We start from the raw sequence: 27,317 nt of genomic DNA, 5'->3' as shown, positions 1-27,317 counted from the left end.
TGTTTTTTCTTTTATTAGTGTCATAAGCTTTCCACTACAATGTCTTTCTGTGAAACAAATGACTATTTATAGCCCAAAAGATTGTTACCTTATTTTGCTTAAAATGCACTTTTCATTAAAAAAATCTAATCCCCAATATGTGAAATCAACCATGTGAATTACCCTTATTTACTTCCAACAGTTCTTCTGAAAGAGGAATTACTCATTGTTAACAGTTAGACATCTGTTTTGCTTTAACATTGTGAAAAACTACATGTAAATATTGAACAAAATTGTTTTTTTCAGGATCCTGGTATTTATAAAGGCCTGCATTTTGTTTTGTGGCATCTGAGGTAGTGCAGACAGTACATGCCTATGGAATGTCCCCACAGCCTCCCCAGCACAGAGAACTTCAGCAAGGTATCCGAGGAACTACAACCCTTAATGCCACCTGTGCATCTGCATTCATGAATGTGTCAAAACTAAATATAGCTAAGGTTTGGAAACAAATAAATTACTATTTGAGTATCTTTTAACTTTTATGTTTAATAACCGTTGCCAATTCCTCCCAACCGTTCACATGGAGCTCTCTTTAATTTGCTTTCCAGAATAGTAATAGCCAACTTCACAATGCAGTTTGCTTCACCTAAGGTATACAAAACAACTTAATAATAACTCTTGAATCACCTAAAAAGTTTCGAGCCCGTGAGGGAGAAGCTGACTGACACCAATGCCAGGAACCAACCGAGCAACTACGTGCCAAACAGTGCAACTGCTGGAGAAATACCGCCTGCAGCGCGTTTAGGCTGTTGCCTCACTACTTCCCAAGTCTGCTTGTTTCTCCTCACAGCCCCGTGAATCCTGCCGGTAAACGCTCCACAGGCCTCCCGCCTCCCATGGACTCCACCCCAGACTGCCCTCGACTCCAAGTTGCTCGGTGACCATGCCACCCCAGGCCAGGAGTCTCTTCAGTACCACACGAGCGGCCCGGACGAGCAGGAGCAGCTCCAGGAGCAGCTCCAGGAGCAGCCGCAGGAGCAGCCGCGGGAGCAGCCCCGGGAGCTGCCCCGGGAGCTGCCCCGGGAGCTGCCCCGGGAGCTGCCCCGGGAGCTGCCCCGGGAGCTGCCCCGGGAGCTGCCCCGGCCGCGAACGGGAACACCGCTGCGGGAGTCCCACCGGCACCGCCGACCCGGGGCGCCAACCCCGGGGCCGCCCCGCCCCCCGCCGCCGCCATTGGCTGCTCCGCCTCTCTCCGGGCCATCGATTTGCTGCTCGGGCTGTCAGTCAAGCAGAGCGCGACCCGCCTCGGCACGGCCGCCGTGCGGAGGGCCTTTCCTGCGCGCCATCCCGGAGCGCTTTCTGCGCAGCCGCGCCAGGCGCTGGCCGGGCCCGGTGCGGTCCGTACGACCGCCGCTCTGGGCAGCGGGAGCTGCCGCTGTGACCCGGCTGGCGGGACGGTGCCCGCGGGCCGGGCCGGGTGAGGGGAGAGCGCTCGAGGGGGTTCCGTCCGCGCAGAGCTTCGCTGGGAGGCTCGAGGCTGCGCCTGGCGCACCCGCGGAGGACTGGGCCCGGCAGCGGCGCAGGTGAGCGGGGACGCGGGGCGGGACGAGCCGGAGCGGCTGCGGCGGGCGGGGGCCGTGGCCTTCGGCGGAGCCCAGCCAGGCACCTCCCGCGGCCCGGCAGGCCGGGGCAGCCCCTGTGGGTCAGGCCGCGGTTCTCATGCAGGCCGTGCTCACAAAAACTTGTGTTTGGCCTCCTGCGCTCTCCAGTCGCCCCCGTTCCGTGAGTCTCACTGCGCTCAGCCTCCTGCTGCCGCAGCGTGCAGAGACGGGGAGCTTTCCAGCTAGGCCCAGGCGTGTGCGCTAAGGTGGGACGGAGCGTGGTGACAGCCTCTGTGAAAAGGAAAGGGCAAAATATCCTGTCAGAGGGACATTATCATCTGAATTCTGATATCAGCTGAGAGAGTGAAACATTTATAATCTTTAAGGGTCTCTCCTCTGACTGCCTACTTACAGGTGGCAAAGAAATCTAAAGGTGAGGGTGGCACCTTTCCACTTTCTGTTAATCCAGTTTTGTGCAGCTTGTAAGTAACAAACCAGTGGTTCACCACTAAACAAATGTGGATTTGTACTGAATGGCCAATATGTTTTGACAGAGAGACGAATTCTGCTTATGACATGGTCCATTCTGGAAACCACATCACTGTATATTTCTTGTATGATCTATCACCTGCCAGTGTGAGGGAGATGTTCACTAAGGTTAAAGATGAAGTAAGACTAAAATTTGTATTAAATGATGAAGTTTGTACTGAAGTTTATAATTCTTTGCCATTTCCTTTATTGGAAATTAGTGAATACTTACTTGGAGCTTTTTTTGACATACAGTTCAGCAACAGTTGTTGATAAAGTTTTCTCTTTAAGACTAATGCTATTTTCATTCTTTTTGAAGATCTGTTTTATCAGTGGGTTTTTTTTACAGATTCTTTTTCATCTTTCTGCTGCAGTTCCTCCTCAGCAGCAGCTTCTTTTTCAGTTCTTGGATGTCCATCAAGGCTAGTTTATCTAATGACGTGATTAGCAGGAAAACAGCTGAAAGTGTCATTGCTGGTACTTAATTAGAGTAGTAAATAAGCTATTAAGGGGAGTAAAAATTCATGCCTGATTTTTTTTTTTTGTTGTTGTTTTTAATGTTTGTTCATACTGCATGAAGTCATCAATTTCCATTACTTGCTATGGAGTTGAATTCACATCTGTAAGATGTATAAATTAGCTCATTGAAAGGGCAGGGGTTTTTTTAATTTTTGGTGAAAATTGAATAAACTAGTAGGGCACATAATCAAGAATACTGGAGGGATTTGACACTTATATCTTAATTCTTCTGGAAATAAGTACAGAAATAGATGATCACATCAGTATTGGATTGTCTACTTTGGTTTCTAGTGCCTCTAGCATTAGGTGTTAGTAAGAATATTTTTTGGAGTTAGTGCTGGGTTGATGGTTGGACTTGATCTTGAAGATCTCTTTCAATCTTGATGATTCTAGGATTTTGTGATTTACACTTTTAATTACTATGATGCTTGCAGTGTTCTCCATATTGTAGAGTGTTTGATAGCGTCTATGTATTGGAAGTGGAATACATTCAAAGCTATTGTCTATGGGGTTTTGCAAGGATCTTACATATTTCACCCTCTTTCTTGGCTATCAGTCTGGATTTTTTGGGGGGAGTATGAAAGAGGTGGGGTGTTGGGACCTTTTTATGTAGCAAAAGTTTGTGTGTATGTCAATATTTCAGAAACCCCAGTGTTATGTATAAATATTTGCAGTTTTTAAAGTAAGAATTAAGGATGTTTATTATTGAGTGCAGAGTGTTAGGAAATTGCATTAATCTGAGGCCAAGGCAATTGAAATAACTCCGCTTAGCATTTTGCCTCTATTTTACATTCTTTTAGCTCCTAGGCTTACCTTGGTTCAAACTTGTGGGGTTTTATTTGTCAAGAGCATCCTTTTCAGCAAATAAAAAGAAATCAGTTCCCATTAATGCTTTTTTTAATTAAGTAAATAATTAAAATTAGACATCTCTCTGTATGAGTGTCAAAATATTTTATAGTTTTGTTAGAAATTACATGTTGAAAACTGCCAAGTAATAGTAGCAAACTTAAATGTAGTTGAATCAGTTCATGGTTAGGTATCTCACAGCTAATCTTAGAACTCTTAGTATAGTAGTACAAACATATAAAATCTCATGTCCTGAGCTTATTTTTTTAAAAAATTAATTTCTTAGTAATGGGCCTTCAGATGCATTTTGAATCTACTCACCTAGTAAAAGGCTCCCAAGTAGCTAGAATGGTATGCCTCAGTTCATGTTTGTGGAGTATTAGGGATTAGGATAGAACTATGGAATGTCTGTTCTATGCAAGGAGGGTGTTTGGATTTGGGAGGGAATTTTTTTGTTTGTTTGACATCTCTGTTTGTCTCCTATTAGATGATTTTATTATTCACCCACCCCAAGCCTGTAGGTTTAATTTCATTGGAGAGTGTAGTGACTCACAGAAAGGTTTTGATACTTAAGGTAAAGGTTTTGATCCCAGGACATGTAGAAAGTAAATGTTCCTATAATGGACTAGATGAAGTTAAACTAAAACTTTCAAACAGATATTATTAGTGTATAAAGTCTTGATTGAACCCTTCATAGAATAGAGTGGGAAAGGTAATTTCTATACTCTGATAGCTTTTGACACTGTTACTAATTCAAGGATCTTCATTTGTTCTTTGGCATCAATGGCTGTGGTGTAAGTCAAGAAAGACATTTTATCTTCTCTGTTTAACAGTCTTTTGTAGTCGTTTGAAGTGAGTCTTGAAAATGGCTAAAAACAGATACCTAGAGGATATGTAGGAAGGAAGGAAACATGTTTATGGCTACATAGTATCAATACCAAGAATATGGTGTAAAATTAATGACTCTTCAATGTATAAATGGTCAAAGTGTAGGAAGTGCTGCCTGAATCCAGTATTAACAAATATCTGGATATAGTAATGATGCACGTGGTCTTTCAGGGATAAAACCCAAAACATTTAATTACTTGTTCAAAATACGAGATAGTGGAAATATCTTAATTTTTAAAACATATGAAAAGTAGTTTCAAAGCCATGAGATTCAGAGAGAAGGGGGGGCAAGGAAGGGAAGAGATGCACAGCTTCTTTGAAGTAAATTAAACAGTGGACAAAATCAGTCAACAATTTGAGATTATAATGAAAGTACCTTATTACCCATGCATTTTTTTTCTCTATTGGTTATAATGGCCTGCTCTTACAAAAATTTTAAAAATTCCACAACTCTTGTTACACTTGGAATTTCTGCATTTATTCAGTGAAAACAGAAATCAGGAAGATAAAAGAAACAAATAAGTGGCATCCACCTCACACTAACTTATAAGCTTTAGACATAAATACAGTTTTGTTGAAATAGCTTGTAAACATGTTGTGCTCAAATAATAATGATCAAGATAAGAAGAAATGTTCATAAACTTTTGAATTAAGAGGTAGCACTGCATTTAATAAGAAATGTTCTTCCTATGTTACAAATAAATTTGTTCTGGATTAATGTCAGTCCAACTGAAGAATAAGATATGTTATGTTAAACTTTTGATATCTTACTTCTTAAACCTTTTTGGTGTTTAATGATTTTTGGGCAGAGATGGCTTTTTTTAAGACTCTCTGTGTAATAACTTTTTCAATAAAGAAGTTCACTGTGTTTGTCAGTTTAGCAATGTTTCCTTGAAGCTATATGGTCTCTGACAGAAACTAATGTAATCTATTTCTTATTCAGTTGGTTACTGATGTTAGTGCCTGCTTTCTCTGAGAACCTGGTTTAAGAATAATAAAGTAAGATCTTTGCCCTGGATTTCAAGAAAGCAGGTTCTACCCTCTTCAGGGATCTACTTGGAAGAATCCCCCAGGGTCAGGCCCCGGAGGGATGCAGCAAAGCTGATTGATACTCAAGGATCACCTCATCTGAGCTCAAGAGCAGCCCATCCCAATAGTTACGAAGTCAGGCAAAAATACCAGTAACAGTGCATTGATGAACGAGGAGCTAATAATGAAACTCAGACATGAAAAATAAATGAGCAGAATCAGGAACAGGTAACCTGGGAGGGGTATAGAGACAGTGTCTGAGAATGCATGGATATGATTAGGAAAGTCAGACTCTGCCTGGAGCTGAATCTGGTGAGGGATGTCAAAGGCAACAAGAAGTGCTTCTGTAAATACACCAGTAGTAGCAGGAGTACTAGGGAAAATGTGGTCTCATGGCAGAGTGGACAGGGAGTGTGGAAAAGGCTGAGGTTCTGAAGGCTACCTTTGTTTCCATCTCTGCTAGCAAAGACCTTCAGAAATTGTTGAACATGGAGAAAAATCTGGAGCAGGGAAGATGTACACTTGGTGGAAGAGGTTTAGGTCAGAGAATACTTAAGTAAATAGGACATAGATAAAGCTCTGGGAATGTACCCTTGAGTGCTAAGGGAGCTGGCTGATATTGTGAGGACAGTCTCAATAACTGGAGGACTGAGAGACTGAGGAACTGGGAGAAGTGCCTGTAGGCTGGAGGAAAGTTAATGTTTCTTCTGTTTTCAAAAGGGCAGGAAGGACTGGGGACCTACAGCCTGATCAGCTTTACCTTGGGATCAACAAATCCAGAAGGATGGAAGGTGATGGAGCAGCTAATCTTGGAAACCCTTCTAAGGCACATTAAAGAAAGTGATTAGTGATCAGCATAGATTTACCAAGAGAAAGCCATTCTTCCAACCTGACAATTTCTTACAGTGAAATGATGGGCTTGGTAGACAAGGGGAAGGCAGTAGACACTTGCATCAGTAAGGTTTTCAGCACTGTCTCCTATGACATCCTCATGGAGAAGCTGCTGAAGTATGGGCTGGGTGAGCAAATAGTGAGGTTAGCATAAAACATGCAGAACAGAAGGACCACAGGGAGTGGCAATCCGTGGTGTGAAGTCTAGTTGGAAGCTGGTAACTGCTGTTGTACCCCAGGGGTCAATACTGTGTTCAGCCCTGTTTAACATCTCCATTAATGATCTGGATGATGCAGTGTGTGCAGTTAGAAGATGATAATTTTGTCAATTAAAATCAGTCTTTCACTGGAATACCTTAATGTTAATTTCTCCCTAGCAGGGTCTGGTTCCCAAATGGTAACATCTTAGGAAAAACATCTGAATTTCACGCAATTTGCCAGAGCATCCAGAAAGCAAACTTAAATTTTCAACCTGAATGATGGTGTATTGTTTATGACTTAGAATGGAAATGGACTCACTCACGGTATTGCTGCTGCAGTTAAATGATTACAGGCAGAAGTTTACTTCTGCATGGTGTTTTCAAGAAGGCTGCTTATGCTGTTTTGAAGTTTTCATTGGTTTTTCTTGGGTTTTTTTTTTTTGTTTTTGTTTTTTAAGAGATAGGGTTGGGCGTTTTTCCTTTTGACACCTATTAGAATACATACTTTTTCACATAGACCACTGAAGAGAGTCATACCCTTTCCGTTCCTCTCATTTTAACTAACAAGGATGCTTTCATCAGCTACTGTACAGCACTCTCTGTAAATTTAAAAGCAGCGAATAAATAAAATTAAAAGGGCCAATCTGTTGTGCTAAAAAGCTGCAGGCTTTTTAGTCAGATTGTGCTGTATGTGCACAAAGAAGGTAGCAGGCTCTCTGTTCTGTAGCTTCTTCAATGAGCTAAATGGTTGCTGCAGCCATGCAGCTGACTTACATCTACATGCATCATCAGTTCACATCCAAACTTTTCATAAATCTTCAGGAGAAGTGAAACAGAAAGGATGCTATCTGTTTGTAACATGCATCTCTCAGAGATTGGGGATAGAAATGTTTTGGTTTAGAGGTCGTATACAAGAACTTTGGAAGTTTGAGTTTATTTCAGACTGTTTTTAGAAGGAACCTAAATTCAGATTTTTCAGGCTAAGGGTGAAAATTAAGAGAAATAAAGAACTTTGAGGTAGAGGGAAAAAGATTACATACACAATATAGAAAGAAAGAGAAATTAATTTGAGGTTGGTACTGACTGGGTCTGTCTGCACTTCCTCCTTTTCCTGCAAGGGAGGACCTGAGGAGGTTTTTGGCCGTTAGGAGCAAGTTTAATGCTGCTAAAATTCCTTGTGTTTGTATCAGTAGCTGTCTGGGAGCAATGTCTGTCAAAATCCTGTGACGTTCCTTATCTCCACTCTTGGATTTTGCTGTTATTGTGAGTGAAGATAGAAAAGAGTTGGTCAAAATTTAAATTCAAAGAAATCTTGACAAAAATACATTAAAATAATAGTATTCAAAAGTAATACTAATCTGTAGGAAGAGAAGCAGAGAAAAGATATCACAGGAGGGGTTTGGTAAGGAGAAAAAACTTTTCCTGTAAAGGAAATTAATATAATGCTATTACACTGTGGGGCATAACTAAATCATGAAGGGAAATTCATGTTGGAATTGCAGAGGGATTTTAGAAGCTGTACCAGTGTACAACTCAGGATGCCTAGCAAGGAAGTTATTAATCCTCTTCTTAACTGTTACTTGTAATACATGTATGCAACCATTCCAGTGGATTCTAAAACGCTAATGAAGTTACAGGATTGAGGAGAAGTGTGGTGGAAGTGTTTAAGTCTTCCCTTGTGTGCTTAAAGTTACCATAATTGCCAAGTGATAAAATCGTCAAGAACCAGGGACACTGAGCACATTTTTATTTTCCCAGCACCCCTATTAGTCATTGTGTATGCCAAAGGCTTCCAAGTACAATCACACGAGAAAAGCTAAAAGTAGGGAGGAATTGCATAGTGTTATTTATTCAGGGTAGCCTCTCACTTGCAAGTCTGCATGGATCCTACAGTGGACTGGTGCAAAAAATTCTTTTTCTTTTCAGTTTTGAAAGACAGCTGAAAGGTTCATTATTTGCATTTGCAGTGTTGTGGTGTTACACTTGCACATTCAGCACGTTGGGCTTCAGGACAACAAGAACGGTTCTTCCAGTCAAACAAAAGGCTTGGGTTTCTATCTTGCTGTTGTCTGGTGGTGAATGTAAGAGTGTGATGCTGAGATTCAAAGGCAGCTGGTTTCACAGTTACCTGTTTTTCCTGACCATGTTGTTCCTTTTACTGCTACTGCATGTATCTTATCTGATTCTGTGGTGACCCATTAGTGTACTAGATCTGCAGAAAAATAAGTTTAAACAGGTTGGTTTTTTGCCAGTTTAACAAGCAGAAACGGTTCACTAGTAGTTCAAATGAGTGCTGGCAATCTGTACGAAAAGGAAGGACATAATATGCAGTAGAAGGGGAATAGGAGACAGCAACTATAGCTGTCAAAAATTACGTTACTTTAGGTTTTTACAGAACGCAGGCTTGAAAAATGAGACATGTATGTCAAAGACTGTTCTTTATCCTTACACCTTTTGAGAGTTCTTGATTGTAATTAGATCCAATTATTCATAAGTTATGCCTTACAATACAAGGCCAACACTTAAAACGTAGAGTGAACAGGTTTGTCTTTTTATTTGTGCAGGGCTTTATTGGCTCTAGCAAATCATAATTATATACAGTCTGTAACAACATTGCTTTTACATAGAGTCCTCGTTTTGGTACAGATGTGGACAGGGGTTAATTATGACTTAGCTACACATTTAGGACAGATTTTAGCATTCTCATCGGATAAGTATTTCTAATAAAAGGTTAAAGGACCTTCTGTTCCTGTAGTGCAGTACTTGGATCAGCATTTTTACACTTGCGCACCACTGAATATTCATGACTGTGCAGTTGGTATGCATATGTATGTAAAAAAGAAGAAAGTTGGAATAAAATCTGGGCAGTGACTGTGTTTCACAAATGATAAGCATAAAGTGTTTAATGCAAAATTGCAGGGTTCTGTCATCTGTGGTAAATTGTATCAGAGTGTATAGAGCAGATGTTGCTTCTGAATCCCTTGTATGTATCTTCTGAATCTTCCTCCTGGCATCTCCATACTTATCTGGTGATCCATTCATATGGATCAGACAGGTAGGAGCAGAAGAGAGAAACAGAGCTGTTAAATGAGAATTTAAGTTAGATGAATTTTTGGTTGGTTTTCAGGTAGTTTTGAATGGAAGAATGGTAAGGAGGGGCATGGAAAAATGCATAAATTTAGGATTGACACTCTGCTTGATATATAAGGCAATGTGAGATACAGTGCCCTTAGGACAATGAAATTCAGATGTTACATATGGCATGAGGTATAAGGCCAACTTTTCTGCAAAGCATCAGTAACCAGCAAAGGAAGAATTATGGCCATAACTGCCCACAGTTGTGTGCTGACAACTGTGTGTTCATGTTCTGTCATTGGACCATTCTGAAATGGAGCTGCATACCTTTGCCACCAGGTTATGTGTCACCTGCTTTACACAAAGGATGGCACATTTATGAAGTTTTGTGTTCTTTTCACTGCTGTGCATGCATTGCAGTATTACTTGGCCATCCTTTTACCAGAACCTCGTATCCTTATCACACCCAAAATGTCTTCAAATACAGGAGTCTTCAGTCATCTGTTAGTGATCACATTAGCAGCTGAGAGCTACATTTGTAGCACAAGGGATTCTTAACTTTGCTTTGCTCTTACACCTCCTGATACTGGTTTAGTCAGATATTGCCCTTTACTTGCCAGGGGCTGTTTCTTCCCAATTAACCATCACAGTTGCCATTCTGTTCCACTACTTCAAACAAATCTCTCTTCGCCATTTTAATAAACACTAAAGGTAGGGCACTTCTCCAAATAATTCCTATTACTTAGCTCCAAAGAAAAAGGAGTCAGTATTGAGTATTGGGCATATATTTTGCTCAGCATCTTGGTGATCAAGGGATCTTTTTAACCATGTTTTTTGGAAGGCTTCAAGTTACAGTGCAGCTTTGTTTTTCACACTTCAGGTTTTTATCACTGATTTTTTTAAAATGAACAAGAGCTAGATTTCATTTAGTATAGCAGAGAATGAGAATTTATAAGCGGAACTGACACATCCCTTTAGAGATGAATTTGTAATTTGATGTGCTAAGGAGCGGGATGACAAAAGAGAGGAAATAAGATGGGGAAGAAGAGAAAAAGGATATGGGATTAAGAATAATAGTGATTGAACATTAACTTGTTACATGCTTATCTTCCTGTTTATTCCAATAAATGAAAATTAGAGCCATATAAAAAAGTTTGTAGAATGATGCCATCTCTGTTTTCTATGCTACAAGGAATACACATATACTTTAAGGCTTTATAGCTTTGAACTTAGCATCACAAATTTTTAAAGGTAGTACTTTAAATATTAGTTATGATGTAATTATCAGATCTGGTTGTTTGGATCTAATAATCTGTCTTTTAAAAGTGTTAACTGATGACAAATAATCTGGAGTCAATAAAAGCTTTTAACATTCAGAGTATCTTTTACAGTGGCCAATATTAGTCTTGGTTGCTGGCATTCATCGAGGGGATGTATTACACTGATGTGGGATTTTCAGTTTCCATCAAATGCTGACAGAAATGACTGATTTACAGCTCCTAACAGTGCAACACTTTCCTACTGCTCTTCATTACTGTTGTATCAATTCTGGCTCTTCTGAGTTGGTTTTGAGTTTGTAACTTGAAGCCCTAATATTTTGATTCTGGCAGGTGGTTTATGGAAGATAAATCAGTGAGCTATCGTTACGTTTCCTTGCGGTCTCCAGGCATTCAGCAGTGGCTAATCTCCTGTATCTCACTTTATGGAATCTAAATTTAGTGAGTTAAAAGCAACCTGTGATTTGAGTGTGTCTTGTCTTGTGCTTGGTCTTTGGAGTTTAAATGTAACTGTAGCCTTTAGGGTTCTGGGATTATTTATTAGCTGCTCATTTAACCTCCATAGTGGAGATCTTAATTTTATCTATGGGATTGATTTGTTACACAGTCATTTAGTGTTTTCCTTGACATTGTCTGTTTTGAGAAATAGTCCTTTCTCCCATAAATATAAGAAATAAATAATAGTTTCTGTGATTGCAGTGTGTTACTGACTTTTCAATTAGTGTTAGTAGTTACTCCAAACAGTTAAAGAATCAATTTATGTTCTTTAGAAAATGATAGGTATTTGTCTGAAGTATATAGAAATCCAGACAGTAATACAAAATCAATCTTTTTTAAGGTTATTTGAGATAATGATATAGTGATAAGTTAATTTTACAGTGATTAAGAGACAACACAGTTGGGGCTCCCAATTAGACTTTGATCTGAGGATATTTCTCTCTACACTTGATAAGCAAGAAAAAGATGAGAATTAATGGTAAGACATGAGGCTTTGAGCAGCTGGGGTCCATGTTCTGTATTATGAGAGTTGGTGTAAAGGAAGATTTTAAAATTAACTGAATACGTATAGTTTGATTTCTCATCTTTAAAATTTATTGATTTTAAATTGGCATCTAAAATCTTGTCTGCTATTGAGAATACCCAAAAAGAGCAGTTAAATAGTATACGTTTTCACAAAAAAAAAAAGAAAAGAAAAGAAAAAATGTAAACTCTCGACATTAAAAAACATCTCAGCATTCCTGTGGTGGATGGAAAGGTAGTTTTCATTGCAATCTGTTGATACCCTAACTTTATGAACATCAAAGGAGGGATAGTAGACCAAGGGTATGGCTTGCTCTTCTGCTCTCACACACACTCAGTGTGGCAACACTGGATGCACAATACCAAATGTGTTGTAGCTCCTGAAGAAAGCATTAGCTGTGTTTTAGTGTTATCTCCAGAGAGGATATGATTTCTAGCATGGCCACTCTACATACTGCCTCCCCATGCTTGGGTCATTGATCACAATGCTGGGACTTGGCAGAATCTAGTCTGATCTGTTGAAAAGGCTGAAAAATTACTACCTTTAATGTATATCCTGTTGTTTCTTTGTGTCAAGATAGTTAATAAACTAAAATGTAATAGTGAATATTAAAGAGACTTTATATCAGGAATTCTTCCATGGCCTGGAAATTAAAAGAGTTGTCCAGGCAGAAATAATACAACATGATTAGCAATGAATATAAAGGAATAGCATAGGAATGTAAGAATAAAATCAATGACTCTGAAGAACAAAATAAGTTTCAATTTACCAAGCACAAGAATCAATGTAGGGGTCCAAAACTCTGAGTAAGAGGAGGCACAAAGGGATAAGTCCATTACCTAGATCTGTTATTAAATAAGAAAAGAGAACAAGTAACAGACTTTCAAAGACTGATTCTTTCCTTCATACTTTGTAAAAGAGATATATTGTGACCTGCTACTTTCATAAAATTAATCTTAGGCAGGAAATAAGAGTGGAACCAAAGCACAGAAAGAATAGCCTAAGGAATCTTAATATAGATGTGCTCAAGTGGCAAATCCTAATAAAATTCATCCTAGAATGATTGAGGAATTAGGCACTACGGATTTTATTTATTTATTTAATATCCCAGAGGGTGGAAATAGCCAGCAAAATGGGTTTGTGTGTATCTGGTTTTGCCTCTTTATTCTTCTGTTAAGAGAATTACTGAAGCTGTCAGTTTTGATTCCATATAAAGGTTCAGGAGTAAATAGTTTAGCAATTAATTTGTATCTAACAATGTGTAGAAGAGAGATTGTAAAACAGCCAGTATGGTTTGGTGAGACCTGTTTGTAAGAAACCTCAATATTTTTCTCTTCTTAAGAAGAACAACAAGTTTAGTAAGAGGAAAATGTATGGTACAATACAGCTTGATTTTTAATAAAGGATTTCTCCCTACATGAGCAAACTAGGGAAACATAGTGTCAATATTATTTCCATTAGATGTTGATATTATCAGCATCAAGTTGAAAGATTGCTTTTACAGAGTAATTATCTATAGTACCTTGTCAACATGAAAAGGCATTAGTGAGTTAGATGGTGGAAGAGAACACATACTTAGAAAAGTTACTGATGATACAAATGGGGAGGGGAGGGGTTGAAAGTTTGAGGTTTTGTTTTTCCATTGTTTTAAACATAAGATCTGAATCCAAAATACTCTTGGTGAGTTCGGAGAGAATGTCTAAAATCAACAAGATGGAAAAACAATGCAGGCAAATATGAAACACTGCATTTAACATGGCAGACTCAAAATACATTAATCCAAAACAGGCAATAATTATTCAGAAAGAAAAAGACATGAAGATACAGTAGATCTCAAGGTAAATTGCTGCTGGGAAAAAAGTAAAGTTCTTTTTTTGTGGATTTTGTTTGGGTTTTTTGTTTGGTTTGGTTTTTCTAGAGGATGATACCAGGCATGTTGTAGGAAAGCAGATAGTTTGGCAAATCTTCTGTGGGTAGTGGGTCCTCTCACATCCCTTGCTGATTTGTGTTCTTGAGCAGGTGCAGCAAAATGGAAATTCTTCTTTCTTGTTCCTGTTTCCTGCTGTGAAATGAAAATAATCTTGATTTGTAAAAAAGATGCTTTGTACTGAATATGGGAAAAACAGTGTTTGTCGTTAAGGTCATAAAACACTGTTAACAGACTACTTAGAAAACCTGTGGAATTAGGTTTCTTGGTAGTTAAACACCTGTCAATATATTCTTGAGCCTGAGCTCATGCTGCATTAGGGTTTGGTGGTCTCTTGCAATCCATTCCATATCTGTGTAAGTACAGTGTTCAGACTACATGTTTTGCTTACACAGAAGAGATTGTCTAAAAGAATTAAATCATAAACTCATTGAAGTTGGTATGTTCTACTTATACATCCTGAATGTAATTTTAATTAGAAGCAGTAAGGAAAAAAATTGGGTTTTAAATTTAATAAAGATATTTTTATTTGTCTTCTCAAAAAGTGTTTTGACGAATCATACTTAAAATTATCTTGAGGCTTCTGCGTATATGTCTATATGTCATCTAATGATTAGGCTGAAAAGTAGGGAATGCAATTGCAGTAGCTCTGAGATAGAAACCCCTTGATTACACATCCACGATAGAAAAGCCCTGTGGAAAAAATGCCACCCAAGGGGTTACTTGGATTTGTATATTTCTGCAGGCAAAGTTTACAGACCTGTAAATTTAAATGTAGAATTTTTGTGGGCAGAATGCATTGACAAATGTGCCTGATGGTAATACATCTCCTACTGATAGTCCCACAACAGGTCAATAATAATGCTTATATTGATAGCAGCAATGCAGGAGATGTTACTTGGTATTATAGCTAAAATCCATGTTATCCCCTTAATTATAATTACATTAATATTGACAGGCTGTTGACAATACTCACATTACTATTGATAGATTTCTGTCAATAACATGTTTCCAAATAAAATATATTCATTCACAATTTTTACAATGCTCAATAACAGCACTAATATATACCAGGAGAAATTTGTTTTTTCCTAGTGATATACAATAATTATTTTTTTGTACTTTGCAGGTGGGATTGTTTATTTTGTTTGGTAAAAAAACCAAAACAGACAAAATACAGGTTATTTAAGAAAGGAACATTTAGCATTTTCTGGTTGGCTTTCTTTCCTGACAAAAAAGACAATTTTTTTTTCTATGCAATATCTTTGACAGTATAAAGTAAAGGGAGAACCTTTCAAGTAGCAGTCTTTTGCCTTAAAGAGTATTTATTTGAAAGGTTCATCAAGCATAGAGTTTATTATATATCTGTGCATTGATACCTGTCACTTTCATTACTGGGTCTACGGTCCTAAGTTCTTACCTTCTAAGCAATGTAAAATAAACAGTTAAATCAGTAAGATTTTGACAAATAGAATTTAATGAAAAAATACAGAGGAAAAACAACATTCTCTATATTCTGTGTAGCTCAGCCAAATATAGAATGGAAAAATAACATTTAAAAAAGTACAAGGTAAATGTCTTAACACTTACAGGGTGTGTTTTTATCTAGTTTTAAGCTGGTATAGTTCTCATTTATTTCTGCTGTAGTACTATTGTCTGTGAAAACAATGCAAACTGAAAAACATAAATTTCTGAAAGGACTCCACATAGAAGTAATTTTGGATGGGAAATTTCCTACTATAGCAAAATCAAGGTTGAAATTTAGGCCTCTGAAGGAGACAGTTGCTCTTATTCAGATCATTAGGACATTTGCAGACATTTTCATAGGACAATGCAGATTTCAAACTGAACCCTTTTAATATTTGCCTATGGGAAGTAAGTATCTTCCTAATAAGTGCAATAAAACCTCAAATCAGTTCAGAAGAAAATGCAGTGGATAGCAGAACACTAAGCACACTGAAGTATGCTTACACAATAAAAAATATGTGGATAGAATCTTGAGGTAACTTGCAGGGTCTAGTTAAAAGCCATGGCCTATGGCAAACTTTCAGTGTTCTTAGCAGGAAAGAACTTCAGAACAATACCCAGTTTTATTGCTTGAATTGAGAGCACTTAATTGTTCATCAAAATGAAAGGTTTTTTTTTTTTTTCTACGTAGCGATGTTACAAGCATAGTTTAAAAGATAATATCCTTATTGTTCTTTGGTATTCTTCCTTTTCCATATGGTCTGTATAAACGTGATTGAAAGTTGAATCAATTTGTTAGGTAGTAATTCAGGAAGAGACATTAAACATGACACCATTAAACAGTATATATGGTATTGATTCTGATTTTTTTTTTTTAAAGGCTTGTTGGATTTTGGAAAATTTCAAAGGTTAACAAACAGTGGTTGTGCTGCTTGGGCTTTTTGTCTCAAAAGTGGTTCTTGTTTTCTGTATACAAAGTTCCAGTGCACTCTGACAAATTTGCTGAAGTTATTTCCTTCAAATACAGTTCTATATAGGATCATGGACATGAAAAAAATATGTATTATCACAAATCAATTAGATTCTGTAATGAGGCAATGGGAAGGTCAAGTTCCAAGTCCCAGAGAAGATCTGTACAACATTTAGTCTACCCTACTTTGAAAGTTGGGGATAAAGTAATTGCTAAAACAGGTAGTTTCAGGCATCATTTGGTCAAGTTTCAAGAATTTCTGGGGATGGAGATTTCAGTCCCTGTAGACAAAATGTTCCAGTTTCCTTGGGTCCAATTGAAATTTCTTATGTAGTGACTCAATACACAGTTGCCTCTCTTTCTTTCATTGCACCTCACAGAAAAGTATGACTTAATCTTCTCTGCAACCATTATGTAGTAGAATATTACGTATATGTCACTTCTTGGCTGCCTTATATTTCAAGCTGAACAATCTGAGTTCCTTCAAGCTCTTTCCATATATCAGAGCTGGGGGTTCCCTGATGGCATTAGTATCAGGACTCTTTTCAGTTTGTTGACATTTCTTTTGTGCTATTTATAGAAAAGAGGCAAAACTGGACTTAGGTGGTAGAGCCACCAAAGTCGAGTGGAGGGTAATATGTGCATCCTTTGCTGCCTATACACATGCTAGTTTGCTGCAAGGATGCACTGGTGTCTTGTGTTCAGCTTGCTGCCTGTCAGAATCCCCACATCCTTTTTTTCAAAGCAGGTATGCTGTCATACAGTCTCCCAGCCTATATGAATTTACTATCTTCCTTTTATATTTCATGATCCGTTGTATTCCTGTGTTTTTGGCACCTTTTCCTTTGTCTTCAGAAGGTTCCTGATGACCTATTCTTCACTTTTTCAGGTTTCTTTAGATAATATGGCTGTAATGGGGGAAAAAAATCTGTACAGATTTAGCCTACCTTATTTATGAGAAACTTACAATAGAAATTGCTCATAGCACCTGTGGTAATGGAAATCAGTTGGAAAAGATGGTTGAACTGATGTTGGAAAATAGTAGATGGATCAAGGAAGTTGTTTGATAAGATGTCCTTTTTGAGTAACTAGCATTTTTAAAGGAGGTTTTGTGCTTTGGGTATTGTATATAACATTGAAATGAGTAGAACAAAGTGAAATGAGGAGAAGAGAAAGTGAAGAAGACATTAGACTTTCAGGGGTTATGAGTGAATAACCAGTGACAGCAGATGGTTATCAAAGGCTCTGGTTCCTAAAATAGTAGTAGAGTAAAAAGATTAGGGATGGGAGGGTGGCTAGTCGTTGGCACTGGAAAATCCAGTAAGGGTTTTTTTGCAGTAAGCAGCAAAATCCAGTAAGGGTTGAATTGCTCCTTTGATCATAAAGTAGAGGAGGGAAGTTGTTTGGATCATACTGAAAAATGTTTCCTGTGCTTTGGTTCCTGCTATAGAAAAGACTAAGTGTGAGTGAGACAGGCTTGGGTATGCAGCGTTTCTATCTTGGTTTTTCCAGCCAGTGTGGGTTGATGCAATGAACCTCATAGCTGTTTGCCCAGAGGAGGTGGCCTTATACTGCCTTCAGTCATGTTTTGCCTGCTAATGAGGAAGGAGGAGTTTAAAAAAACTGAGTGGAGCTATTGCATGCTCTACCCATGTAGTAGTCTTAGTTGATTGGAAACTACTGTTATACAACCTCCACTAAGGTCAAAATCATATTTTCTTGCGGTGATAACCAATTATAAGTACAGAAAACAGTAGGAAAGCTACAGATAATGTTTTACTGTGTTTTAAAACTTCTGGAGTGTTCTGTTTCAGCAAATGTTTGTTCATTTGGAGGATTTTATTTTTAGTATTCTTGGCATCATTAGCAACCATTCCTACCACAACCCTCTACTCTTTTACCATCTTTTACTCACAGTGATCTTATATGTTATAACAGACTTTTATCTTATAAATAAGAATTCGAGGCACCTCCTTCTATACTTTCTCCAGAAGGCTGTGCACTCCTTACTTGTCTGTTATGCAAAGAATCTGGTTTAGAAAGTGAAATGTGTTGCATACTATCTGAAATGTACCTCTTCTAAGTCACTTTGGGTTTTTTTGTCAACATAAGGAAGCAAAAATTGGTTACCCTACAATTTTGCATTGCGGTGTTACCCATATTTTGCTTTTGCAATTTAATGCATTTTTTTCTCAGTCACAGAATACCAGATGCAATAACATTTTAAAGAAGCCATTTAAAAAAATATTTTTATTTTTCTCAGTCATGCTTGAGCAAGAGGAGTACACATTTCTTGAAGTTGCTAGTATACATTAATCATCTTGGCTGGAAATGTTATGTGACAAGTAGCACAATCCCACACCTGTCAAAAACACTCCAGAAAATATATGCAGACTTCAGTGAAGTACTGTATGATAATTTATGTCCGAATGCTGAATATTTCTTAGGAGCATCTCATATGATTTTTCTCTAAACAACTCACTGCCTTTATTGAGAAAGTTTTACTCATTCCCACCTTAATTTTCATCCATATCTTTATGTAATTCCTAAATTTGTTAGTATTTCTAAGGTGTTGCTTTCAGCTGCAGCTATTGAAGTGTTCATATGGCAACACTTCGTCTGCCCCATTATTGTTTCCTAGATTTTTGGTTAGTATGTTAATTTTCCCTGTTTTTCCAGAGTACACCATATAGTCCCACAGTTCTTTCTGATCTATTTTAAGGTCCAATTGAATATTACCATTATGCCCTGCAATGTTTTTTTTTTAAATGCATGTGGTGAAATATTTAATCTGTAGATTTTTTCTAAAGATCTATGTGATGTTGAACACTTGTCTGTAACTAAATGTTAACTGTTTGTGAGAAATAGTTGAGTATCATTTCTTTCAAGAATGAGATTTTAAACTAATTTAAATGTGTACTCATTTTATATTAATGTAAAGCTTCCTGAAAGGAATTGTATCATATTAATAACATATTTATAGAATATTCTGAGAACCTTGTGTTATTTCTTGTTTACTGCTGGTATATTACAATTTTGTTATCTTTAATAAAAATAGAAATGGGAAGTGTTCCATTATACTAAAATCTATTTGTGTTTTATTCCTAGAATGTTTTTTCGTGAAGAAATGGCCTCCAGCATTGGAAATGAAAAGAGGGTGAATCCTGTGCTCAGAATAAGTCAACTTGATGCTCTTGAACTAAACAAAGCCCTGGAACAACTAGTGTGGTCCCAGTTTACCAGCTGTTTTCATGGATTTAAACCAGGGGTGTTGGCTCATTTTGAGCCAGAAGTAAAAGCATTTTTATGTCTTGTATTATGGAAATTCACAATCTATTCCAAGAATGCAACTGTGGGACAGGCTATTCTTAATATTCAGTACAAGAATAACTTATCTAAAACAGAGAAATACCAACCTCTGAGCAAACACCAGAAGTTGTGGTATCTTATTTTCACTGTTGGTGGAAGATGGTTTGAAGAAAGATGTTATGATTTATTTAGCAATCGTCAACAGCAATCTTTTGGCAAAATTAAGGCCTGCATTAGTTTTGGATCTGGACTTCTTAAGCTTTGTGGACTTTTAAATTTTCTGTTTTTTCTTCGGAAAGGAACATTTGCAACACTTACAGAACGCATTCTAGGAATTAGGTCAGTTTTTTGCAAGCCGCAAAGTGTTCGTCAGGTAGGATTTGAATACATGAACAGGGAGCTCTTATGGCATGGCTTTGCTGAATTTTTGATATATCTGCTACCACTCATTAATGTACAGAAACTGAAACTTAAAATTTCTTCTTGGTGCTTGCCTATTGCAGGTCTTTCCAATAGTGAAAACACATTAGCAGCTCACTGCAGGGAATGTTCACTGTGTGGGGAATGGCCTACCATGCCACATACCATAGGCTGTCCGCATGTTTTTTGTTACTACTGTATTAAAAGTAACTTTTTATTTGATATGTATTTTACATGTCCTAAATGTGGCTCAGAAGTACACGGTCTTGAGCCGTTGAAGTATAAAATTGAAATGACAGAATTGCATGTTTGATATGAGGTTGATTTAGTTTTATACTGTACATGATATATATTGAAGAGATTAATGGAAGAATTCAGAAATTATTGGAAGGAGACTGCTTAATGGTGATTTTGGAGACTGTAATTTATTGTAACATTTTTACTGTTCTTGGGTTTTTATAGAGTAACAGTGCTGTAATGCCCTACCCCACTTGGCAGGTATGGGGAATGTAGTTGGATTTACTCTGGGTGCATGGGAGAAACAACAACATTCTCAGGAGGTTCAGTAAACAACTTTTACTGGCAAACTTTTGAGCCTTCCAGTTGAATAAAGCACTTAGCAAACTTTGACTTAGCAATCTTTAACTTATCCAGACACAGTGCCATTACTAACTTAGCTAGTAGACGGATTTAGTGGGAAAGTTCTTTTCATGCCTAAAGAATAATTTTAAATTGGAATTCCCAATGTAATGTTACACTAAAAAAACCCAAAGGTGTAAGGAAGGTGAGAGCAAAACAGTGCACATTCTAGACCTTAATGAGATGATAACTAACTTTCTCACGCAACGAAATTACTGATCTTCAGTTATATATATATTACCTTCCACTTCTTCCCTAAAAAGCTGAGGGATGAAACCCATCATCCATGGGAATGTGGCAGCTGCCCAGGGTAACCCACACTCTTCTGAGTCAGACACACTGAAGAAAACTGTTTACTCACAAGATTCTGTCTGTAGGAATTGCCACTCTTGTTTTTTTGATGTCATCAAGGTGGGTGCCAAATCTCAGAGTTCACCTCCGCACAGAAAAAGATCGAACAGTTATATGCATGTTAACATGTTAAAATAGGTAGATTTCCTGTTGTTTCCTTTCACTATTTGATTGCTTTGCAATGTTTTAATTGTTCTAACACTTTATTTATTTACTCTTCAAATCAGTTACTCTAATCTTTATAAGATTATTTTCTTTTTAATTGCTGTCCTTTTCTAACAGGAAATCTTATCCAGAAGAGTCTCATTAACACAAAAATGTTGTGTCCTCTTTTGAATCTTAAAATGATAAAAACATATACAGTTAAATTGAATAAATAACTTTATGGTGACTGTGTTCTTGATTGGCAATCATCAATAGTCAGTCGCAAAAATAGCAGGGTAACAGCTGATGGAGTATCTTTGATCTACTTTTATGAAACGTTTTATTACATTCTTCTTTTACATTCTGATTAAAACAACACACCAGCCTATTTGTTTGAAGATTTTAAATTCTAGGTTTTGATCTTTGGAGTGACACACAGTGCTTTCATCTGATGTAATTAAATATAGTTAGCGGGTGGGCAGCCCAAAACGTCATTAATTCTGCTACTGTTCTGTGAGTCAACAGAGACTTCAGAGCAAGTGTTTCCAGATACTGTGCTGCAATATTATGTGCTGTCAAATGTGTGTATTAGCAGCCTGCCATATTTCTGTTATTTGCTGTTGCAATTAGAACCAGCAGGTGCAAATCCATCTTTATTACAGTATCAAAACTGACAAGTCAGTTGGAGAGGATCCTGGAGTCACTTCCTGATCCTGAAGGGATTTTGTATGAATTGTCCTTCCACATCACTTAATAGCTTTTCCCAAAGAAATGTATTAGAAATCCTGACATCAGGGTGATCTACTGTCTCCAGAAATATCATCAGTGTTTTTGATACTTTGGTCTGCAACTATACTTGTTAATTAAGATTTGTATGAATCCAAAACCCAGTGTTTGTAGCTTGCAATCATGGGGGAGACCATTGTTTGCTGTGGACTCTTTATTTATTCCGAAGTCACAGAGCAATATTTTGTGAAAAGAGTGTGAATTCTCTATATTGGCTGCTGTTAGGTGTCATGTCCTTCTCAGCTAGGAGTGAGCTTCTTTCCTGTTTAGAAATGTTTTATTTTCCTGAATATTTAAAGAAAGTTATCTTCCTTTTTCATTCCACCTCCTCTGTTTTGATGTGCATAAGCTGTATGAATTTCCTGGGGGTTTTTTTGTCTCTTGCAGCTTCATGCAGATAAAACTTGTACTCTGTTTTTCATCCCTGTTACACTATCAGTACCAAACCTGTTTCCAGCACTGTAGTACCTCTGTTGCACAACTGTTTTTTGCTGGCTGTGCTGTATTGCACTTTACTGGGTTTTGGTTTTCTTGGTTTTTTGGGGTTTTTTTAATTAAACTTTAAATACTTAACTTATGACAACTTACTATACCAAAGCATTAGCCTACTTCTGTAGCACCTCCTCTTCACTCGGTTGGGTTTGTAGCCCGTAACATTGACCAAGTTTATAAAGTCTGTGTCTTGTGGCATAAACAGTTTTTGTTACCCTAATATTAAGGTGGGATCTTAAGGTGGGAGTTTAGTGCTTTTATTTTCTGTGCAAGTAAGCAGGTAACAAGCATCTCACAGAAGTAGGTGATTTTGGAAAATAGTTATTTTTGTCAGATACAGATAGTTTTTTTTTTTTTTTTTAAATCTGCCATGTCCTTTGCTCCATGCTTTTTTTTTTTAATCTACCATGTAATTTCCTAAAATCTTTGCTCAGTTGTAGTCACAGCTGAGATTGATAAGACCAAGGTTCCAACTTGAATATTGAAAAACTACTTGCTGCCAGCTTAGCTTTTTAGTACTTTGGAATCAATATTCAGCATTTTCCTTACAGCACTTTAAATATATGTACTTTTCTTAATATTGTAATTCTGTTTTGTTGTGTCTTGTGATCTGTAAGCTGCAGAAGAATTTTACTTGAAGCTATTACAGGAAAAAATCAGACAATTTGTAGACTAGTCAAAGGATCATTAGTTATACATAATTACCTTGATAATTTTTCCTCATAAGCATTATATTTTTCAGGTTAAAATTCTACTTTAGCAAAGGACTGCTACATCCAGCAGTCATGGTTCTGCAGTAGAGGGAATAGAATTTATTTTGGAATGTTAATCTTTAAACAAAAGAGGTTTAGTATTCAGCTGCCATGAGCATGTACTTGTGAGTAGTCATATGCGCATGAGTGAAAAGGATAAATGGTTAGAATTTAAGAAAGCTAAAGGACCAGAACTTCTGTTCAGTCTTGGATAGGAGTTACAGCCTTGTATTCCCAGTTTTCTTTGTGCTCTGTTGTGTTTTCATGTGCTATGGGAGCATTTTCATTATCAAAAATAAAAAAAAATGAAGGCATAAATGAAACAGACTAATTACATTAATGAACATACTAGAAAACTTTTCATGTCTTTATTTGAATGAGAATTACCAGTTGCCTCAAGGTGTGATTCGGGAGGCATTCAGATGAAAGGAGTCAGAGAATGCTGATTCTTACTTCCACAAACCACAACCATTCCATCTAGTCTCTATGCTTTAAAGGGGGTCTTATATAAGTAATGTGATAGAAGACTTAGAAGTGGGAGTTTCTGTAAAAATATTCTGTTAAAGAAATAAGAGGGATAGTGTTTTCTGCCTTACCTGGAAATATTTATTTTTCTGTAAGTATGAGATATGATGGACAAAGATGATCTCAACATTAGTAAAGGGTCAATGTGAAGAAAGATGAAAGATATGTATTTCCTAAATACAATCTATTAATGTCCATATTTGAGAATACTAATACAATTTTATGCGGGATGTGTCATTCTTATGAAAACCAAGTTGACAAATAAATGATACTTTTTAACACGAGGTTCTGAAGTTTGCCTTTTTCTTAAGAGAGTTTTTCTGGAAGGGTGGTTATTGCTTGCTCAATGGGTTACTTCATACTTTGCTATTCCTTAGACTAAAATGCAAAGTGAAAAACTAGTTTACAGTTCTCTTTAAAACTTTCTTCAGTTTTAGGTTTAAGCAAATTATCTTTTTCACATTTCTTCTTTAGAGCAGACTAGTCACAGCTGTGATGCTTAGCTGTGTGTTTGCTAGGAAGCTGTGTTGGCTTGTACTAAGAATATTGTGGCACAACTGAGCACAGGAGATGATACAGAGTAAAGCTGATAGTCATTTACTTTAAATAACAAAAATATGGTAGGCTGAGCTACTGCACGTTGCAGCGCATATAACCAAAACAGCAGAAGCAGTTTCAAAATGGTGCTTCAACCCCTTACGCGTTCCCAGGACAGGCTCTTAGTAGAATTGGTCAAGTAGATTACAGCTGCCTGCCTTCAACCTCCCAAGAGAGTTTTACATGCTGACAACTTTAAAACATCCACCTAAATTTTTACCACTTTCTTAAATTTCTACCATTCCAGGGGAGTCTACTTCCAAAGCAGGAGCTGGCACAAGCCTGGCAAGGTGACCAAATACATAATCGTTCAAGGAAAAGACAGAATTTGCGGGCAGAATCCCTTTCAGGCATGGACCAGATGAATCACAAACGTGCAGGCATACTTGTAGAGCATCTGCTAAAGCTAACTAGTCATCTTTTCTGTTCTCTAGAGCACACCTGGGGGTTTTAGACTTCTCAAACTGTTGACTGCGTACAAAATGCAGACCTGTTTCAGATAGGAGGTGTCAGCAGACTTGTGCAATAGCAGGTGCAGATAGTTCTGTGTCTTACAGGCAGGTTTTAATAAGTACAAAATCCTTAGCTGCATATCTTTCTGATTCTGGGTCTCCTGAGAGAGCAAACTGGTGCAAAGTATGATAAAATTGGCCAGTGTGCTACCATTCATCTCAAATCTGTCTACTTTCGAGGACATATTTCAAGGATATTTCAGGGGGAAAAGGGTTGTCAGTCCAATAAATGCTCTGCATTAGGCTATATTGGAAGAGCTGTAATGGAAAACTAATCATAGCATGTTGGAGTAGCTCAGGAGAGGGGGGGAAAGCTGACTCCTGTCTTCCACCATTTTCTGTATTCATTGCAATCTTCTGTCTAACTTACTGGCTGCAGACCTGCCAACTTTCATCAACCTGGCCAAAGTGTCCAATCATTTTCCCTAGCTTTTTGTCACTTGCCAGTAGCTGGTGTGCCATCTTCTTCAAAGACCTTACCTAAGTAGTCCTTCATTGTGCCAAGATAACATCTCCAGGTTGTGCAATTGGCAAGGGTACCTCTGATGCAATAAAACTGTGTCAAGGATAATCCTTGGAGATACATTGTCGTAATGGAAAAAAGTTGCAGCTTATAGGTTCAGTAGAAGTCTTCAGGTACCTGATTCCAAAACAAGTGTGCTCACCTGCCCTCTTGTAGTTAGTTCTCATTTGTGGCCTAAAGACAGGATGCAGGAAGGATCAGGGTGTTCTGCCTAGAAGCTGGACACTCCCTGGGGATAAGGCCACTAGGGGAGTGCCTGTTGCAGCAGGCAAAGACAGTAAATTGCATTTGTGGCAGTACTGACTCTTACATGGCGATATGTATTACCTCTGAAGACTTGCTAAGAATTTTGAAACTTGTGCTGATTTAATTGGGGTCCACTGCCTGTTAACATGGTTACTCTGAATGAATTCTCTCCTATTATACCCAGTTTTGATATAAGGTCTTTAGTCATGGTTGTGCATGGTGCAGTAAAGGCCAACAGGCTTGGTATTCTGGGTGTTGACATCCAGTTTGTCACTGATGATCTTCATCTTAATTTCAGGTGCATTAAACCACAACAGAAACTATGAACATACTATGTGAGAGCCAATTACCTGGGTAGAGATGCATGGCTTGTGACAAGGCAGAAGAAGCAGTGTGCATAATGCAGACCCAGGGCTAATTAAGCTTTTCCTAAAATGCTTTTGTGTCTGCTTGCACTTAAATAGGTAAGTTTCTCATATGAGTGACTACCATAGCCAGTTGTAATATCCACAAAACAGTCTCTCTGTAATTAATAAAAGCTTCTGTGATGTGTGTGTAGTATTTACTGATAACTTCTAACTCCAGCTGCTTTTTCTTCAGACTCCTACCAAAGATTGTGGATCCCATGGATTGCCCCACTTAATAAAGTCATATGGTTGAAAGTTAGATTCAGAGAGCACATAATTACCATCACTTCAGGATAGTTTTCATAATGGGTTCTAACATCTCCATGACTGCTACACTACCAATAATAACAACCTGTCCTTGATTTATTCCGTATTGTAAAGGATAAGAATGGGGAAAAAGTGGAGGCATTGAGGGATGCTGGGCACAGGACTCAGGACTCTAGAGAAATGTGGCTGCAGGATAAACAATATGAAGCTTTGAAAGAAGGCCTGTTCCGTACAAAAACTGCACTCAGTGCTGTTCATCCCATATACAGAGGGCAAAATGGTCCCATGTGGCATGTTATATTTCTTCTCCAAAAGCAATGCTTGAATTGCATGCTGCAAGTGCAAGCATAAGATGGGCAATTAGCCAAGTGGCACAGCTTCTATTACTTGCTTGGTGGGAAATAGGATAACAGTTCAGTTGTGTTTGGCTGGTTGTCTCCTGGTCTAAGCAAACCTGGCCATTGCAGAAGGTACATCCTTTCACAATCCCTGCGACTGACAGCAGTCCCATGCAACAATTTCAAAGGTGGTAGGCTGGCAAGGCACAAAGGGGCCTGGTTTGCTCATTGTGTCATTGCTTAGTGCCACAAAAACTCATCTTCATTAAAATGTAAGTTGATCCAAGAAAAACTGGTGCATTAGCCATACTTGCAGAACCAATATAGATGTCAGGACATGGAGATTAGAAGTATGAAGAAAATGGCACTTGAATGTTTTCCACACACACACAGCAAAACAGCTTTTGCTGAAGAAATACAAAATGCATTAGTCATTAAAAATAAATATCTGCACGTTTCCAATAACCTACAGCTATTCCTGGAAATACATGACAGGATCCAAAAAGAAATAGCATTCAAGCAGTGAAATCTTTTACTGAATTGTCTCAAGATTCTAAAAGAAATTAAAAGATGTAGCAATCAAACTCAAATCCCACTGAATGTAAGAATAAAATGGTTTTTTTGGTTGAATTCTTAAAATTAGTTCCACTAATTAATTTACAGGCATACGACTCTCTTAAGATACATATTATTGTGAGAAATTACTTATCACATTGAAATGGACAATTCTTACCCCTGAACTATCAGTTTAAGTTGTGCTTAAAAGAGGTTGTTAGTGGACATGCAAAGAA

At 37.8% G+C, this 27,317-nt stretch overlaps 1 protein-coding gene across 3 annotated transcripts; it reads left to right on the top strand.

Moving 5' to 3' along the window:
• Window positions 1–1,287: 1,287 nt before the first annotated feature.
• On the top strand, window positions 1,288–23,918 carry PEX2 (peroxisomal biogenesis factor 2). Of its 3 annotated transcripts, XM_085053075.1 has the most exons (3): window positions 1,288–1,562; window positions 2,458–2,585; window positions 19,327–23,918. In XM_085053075.1, the coding sequence occupies exon 3, from the start codon at window positions 19,328–19,330 to the stop codon at window positions 20,258–20,260; it is 933 nt and encodes a 310-aa protein (XP_084909201.1). In that variant the 5' UTR covers window positions 1,288–1,562; window positions 2,458–2,585; window position 19,327; the 3' UTR covers window positions 20,261–23,918. The 3 variants fall into 3 exon arrangements, with proteins under 3 accessions (XP_084909201.1, XP_084909200.1, XP_084909202.1); XM_085053074.1 differs by lacking the exon at window positions 2,458–2,585 and having other exon boundaries at window positions 1,290–1,562; XM_085053076.1 differs by lacking the exons at window positions 1,288–1,562; window positions 2,458–2,585 and adding an exon at window positions 1,616–1,846.
• The last annotated feature ends 3,399 nt before the right edge of the window (window positions 23,919–27,317 follow it).

This window comes from Lichenostomus cassidix, chromosome 2 (genome assembly GCF_008360975.1).
Source record: "Lichenostomus cassidix isolate B80296 chromosome 2, HeHo_3.0, whole genome shotgun sequence".
NCBI classification, from domain to species: domain Eukaryota; kingdom Metazoa; phylum Chordata; class Aves; order Passeriformes; family Meliphagidae; genus Lichenostomus; species Lichenostomus cassidix.
Note: the sequence above shows the minus strand (reverse complement) of the source record. Positions and strands in the feature narration are given on the sequence as shown.

What these genes read in the sequence shown, in the direction of transcription:
- PEX2 (XM_085053075.1), top strand. Translation starts at nt 19,328, where the DNA reads ATGTTTTTTCGTGAAGAAATGGCCTCCAGCATTGGAAATGAAAAGAGG.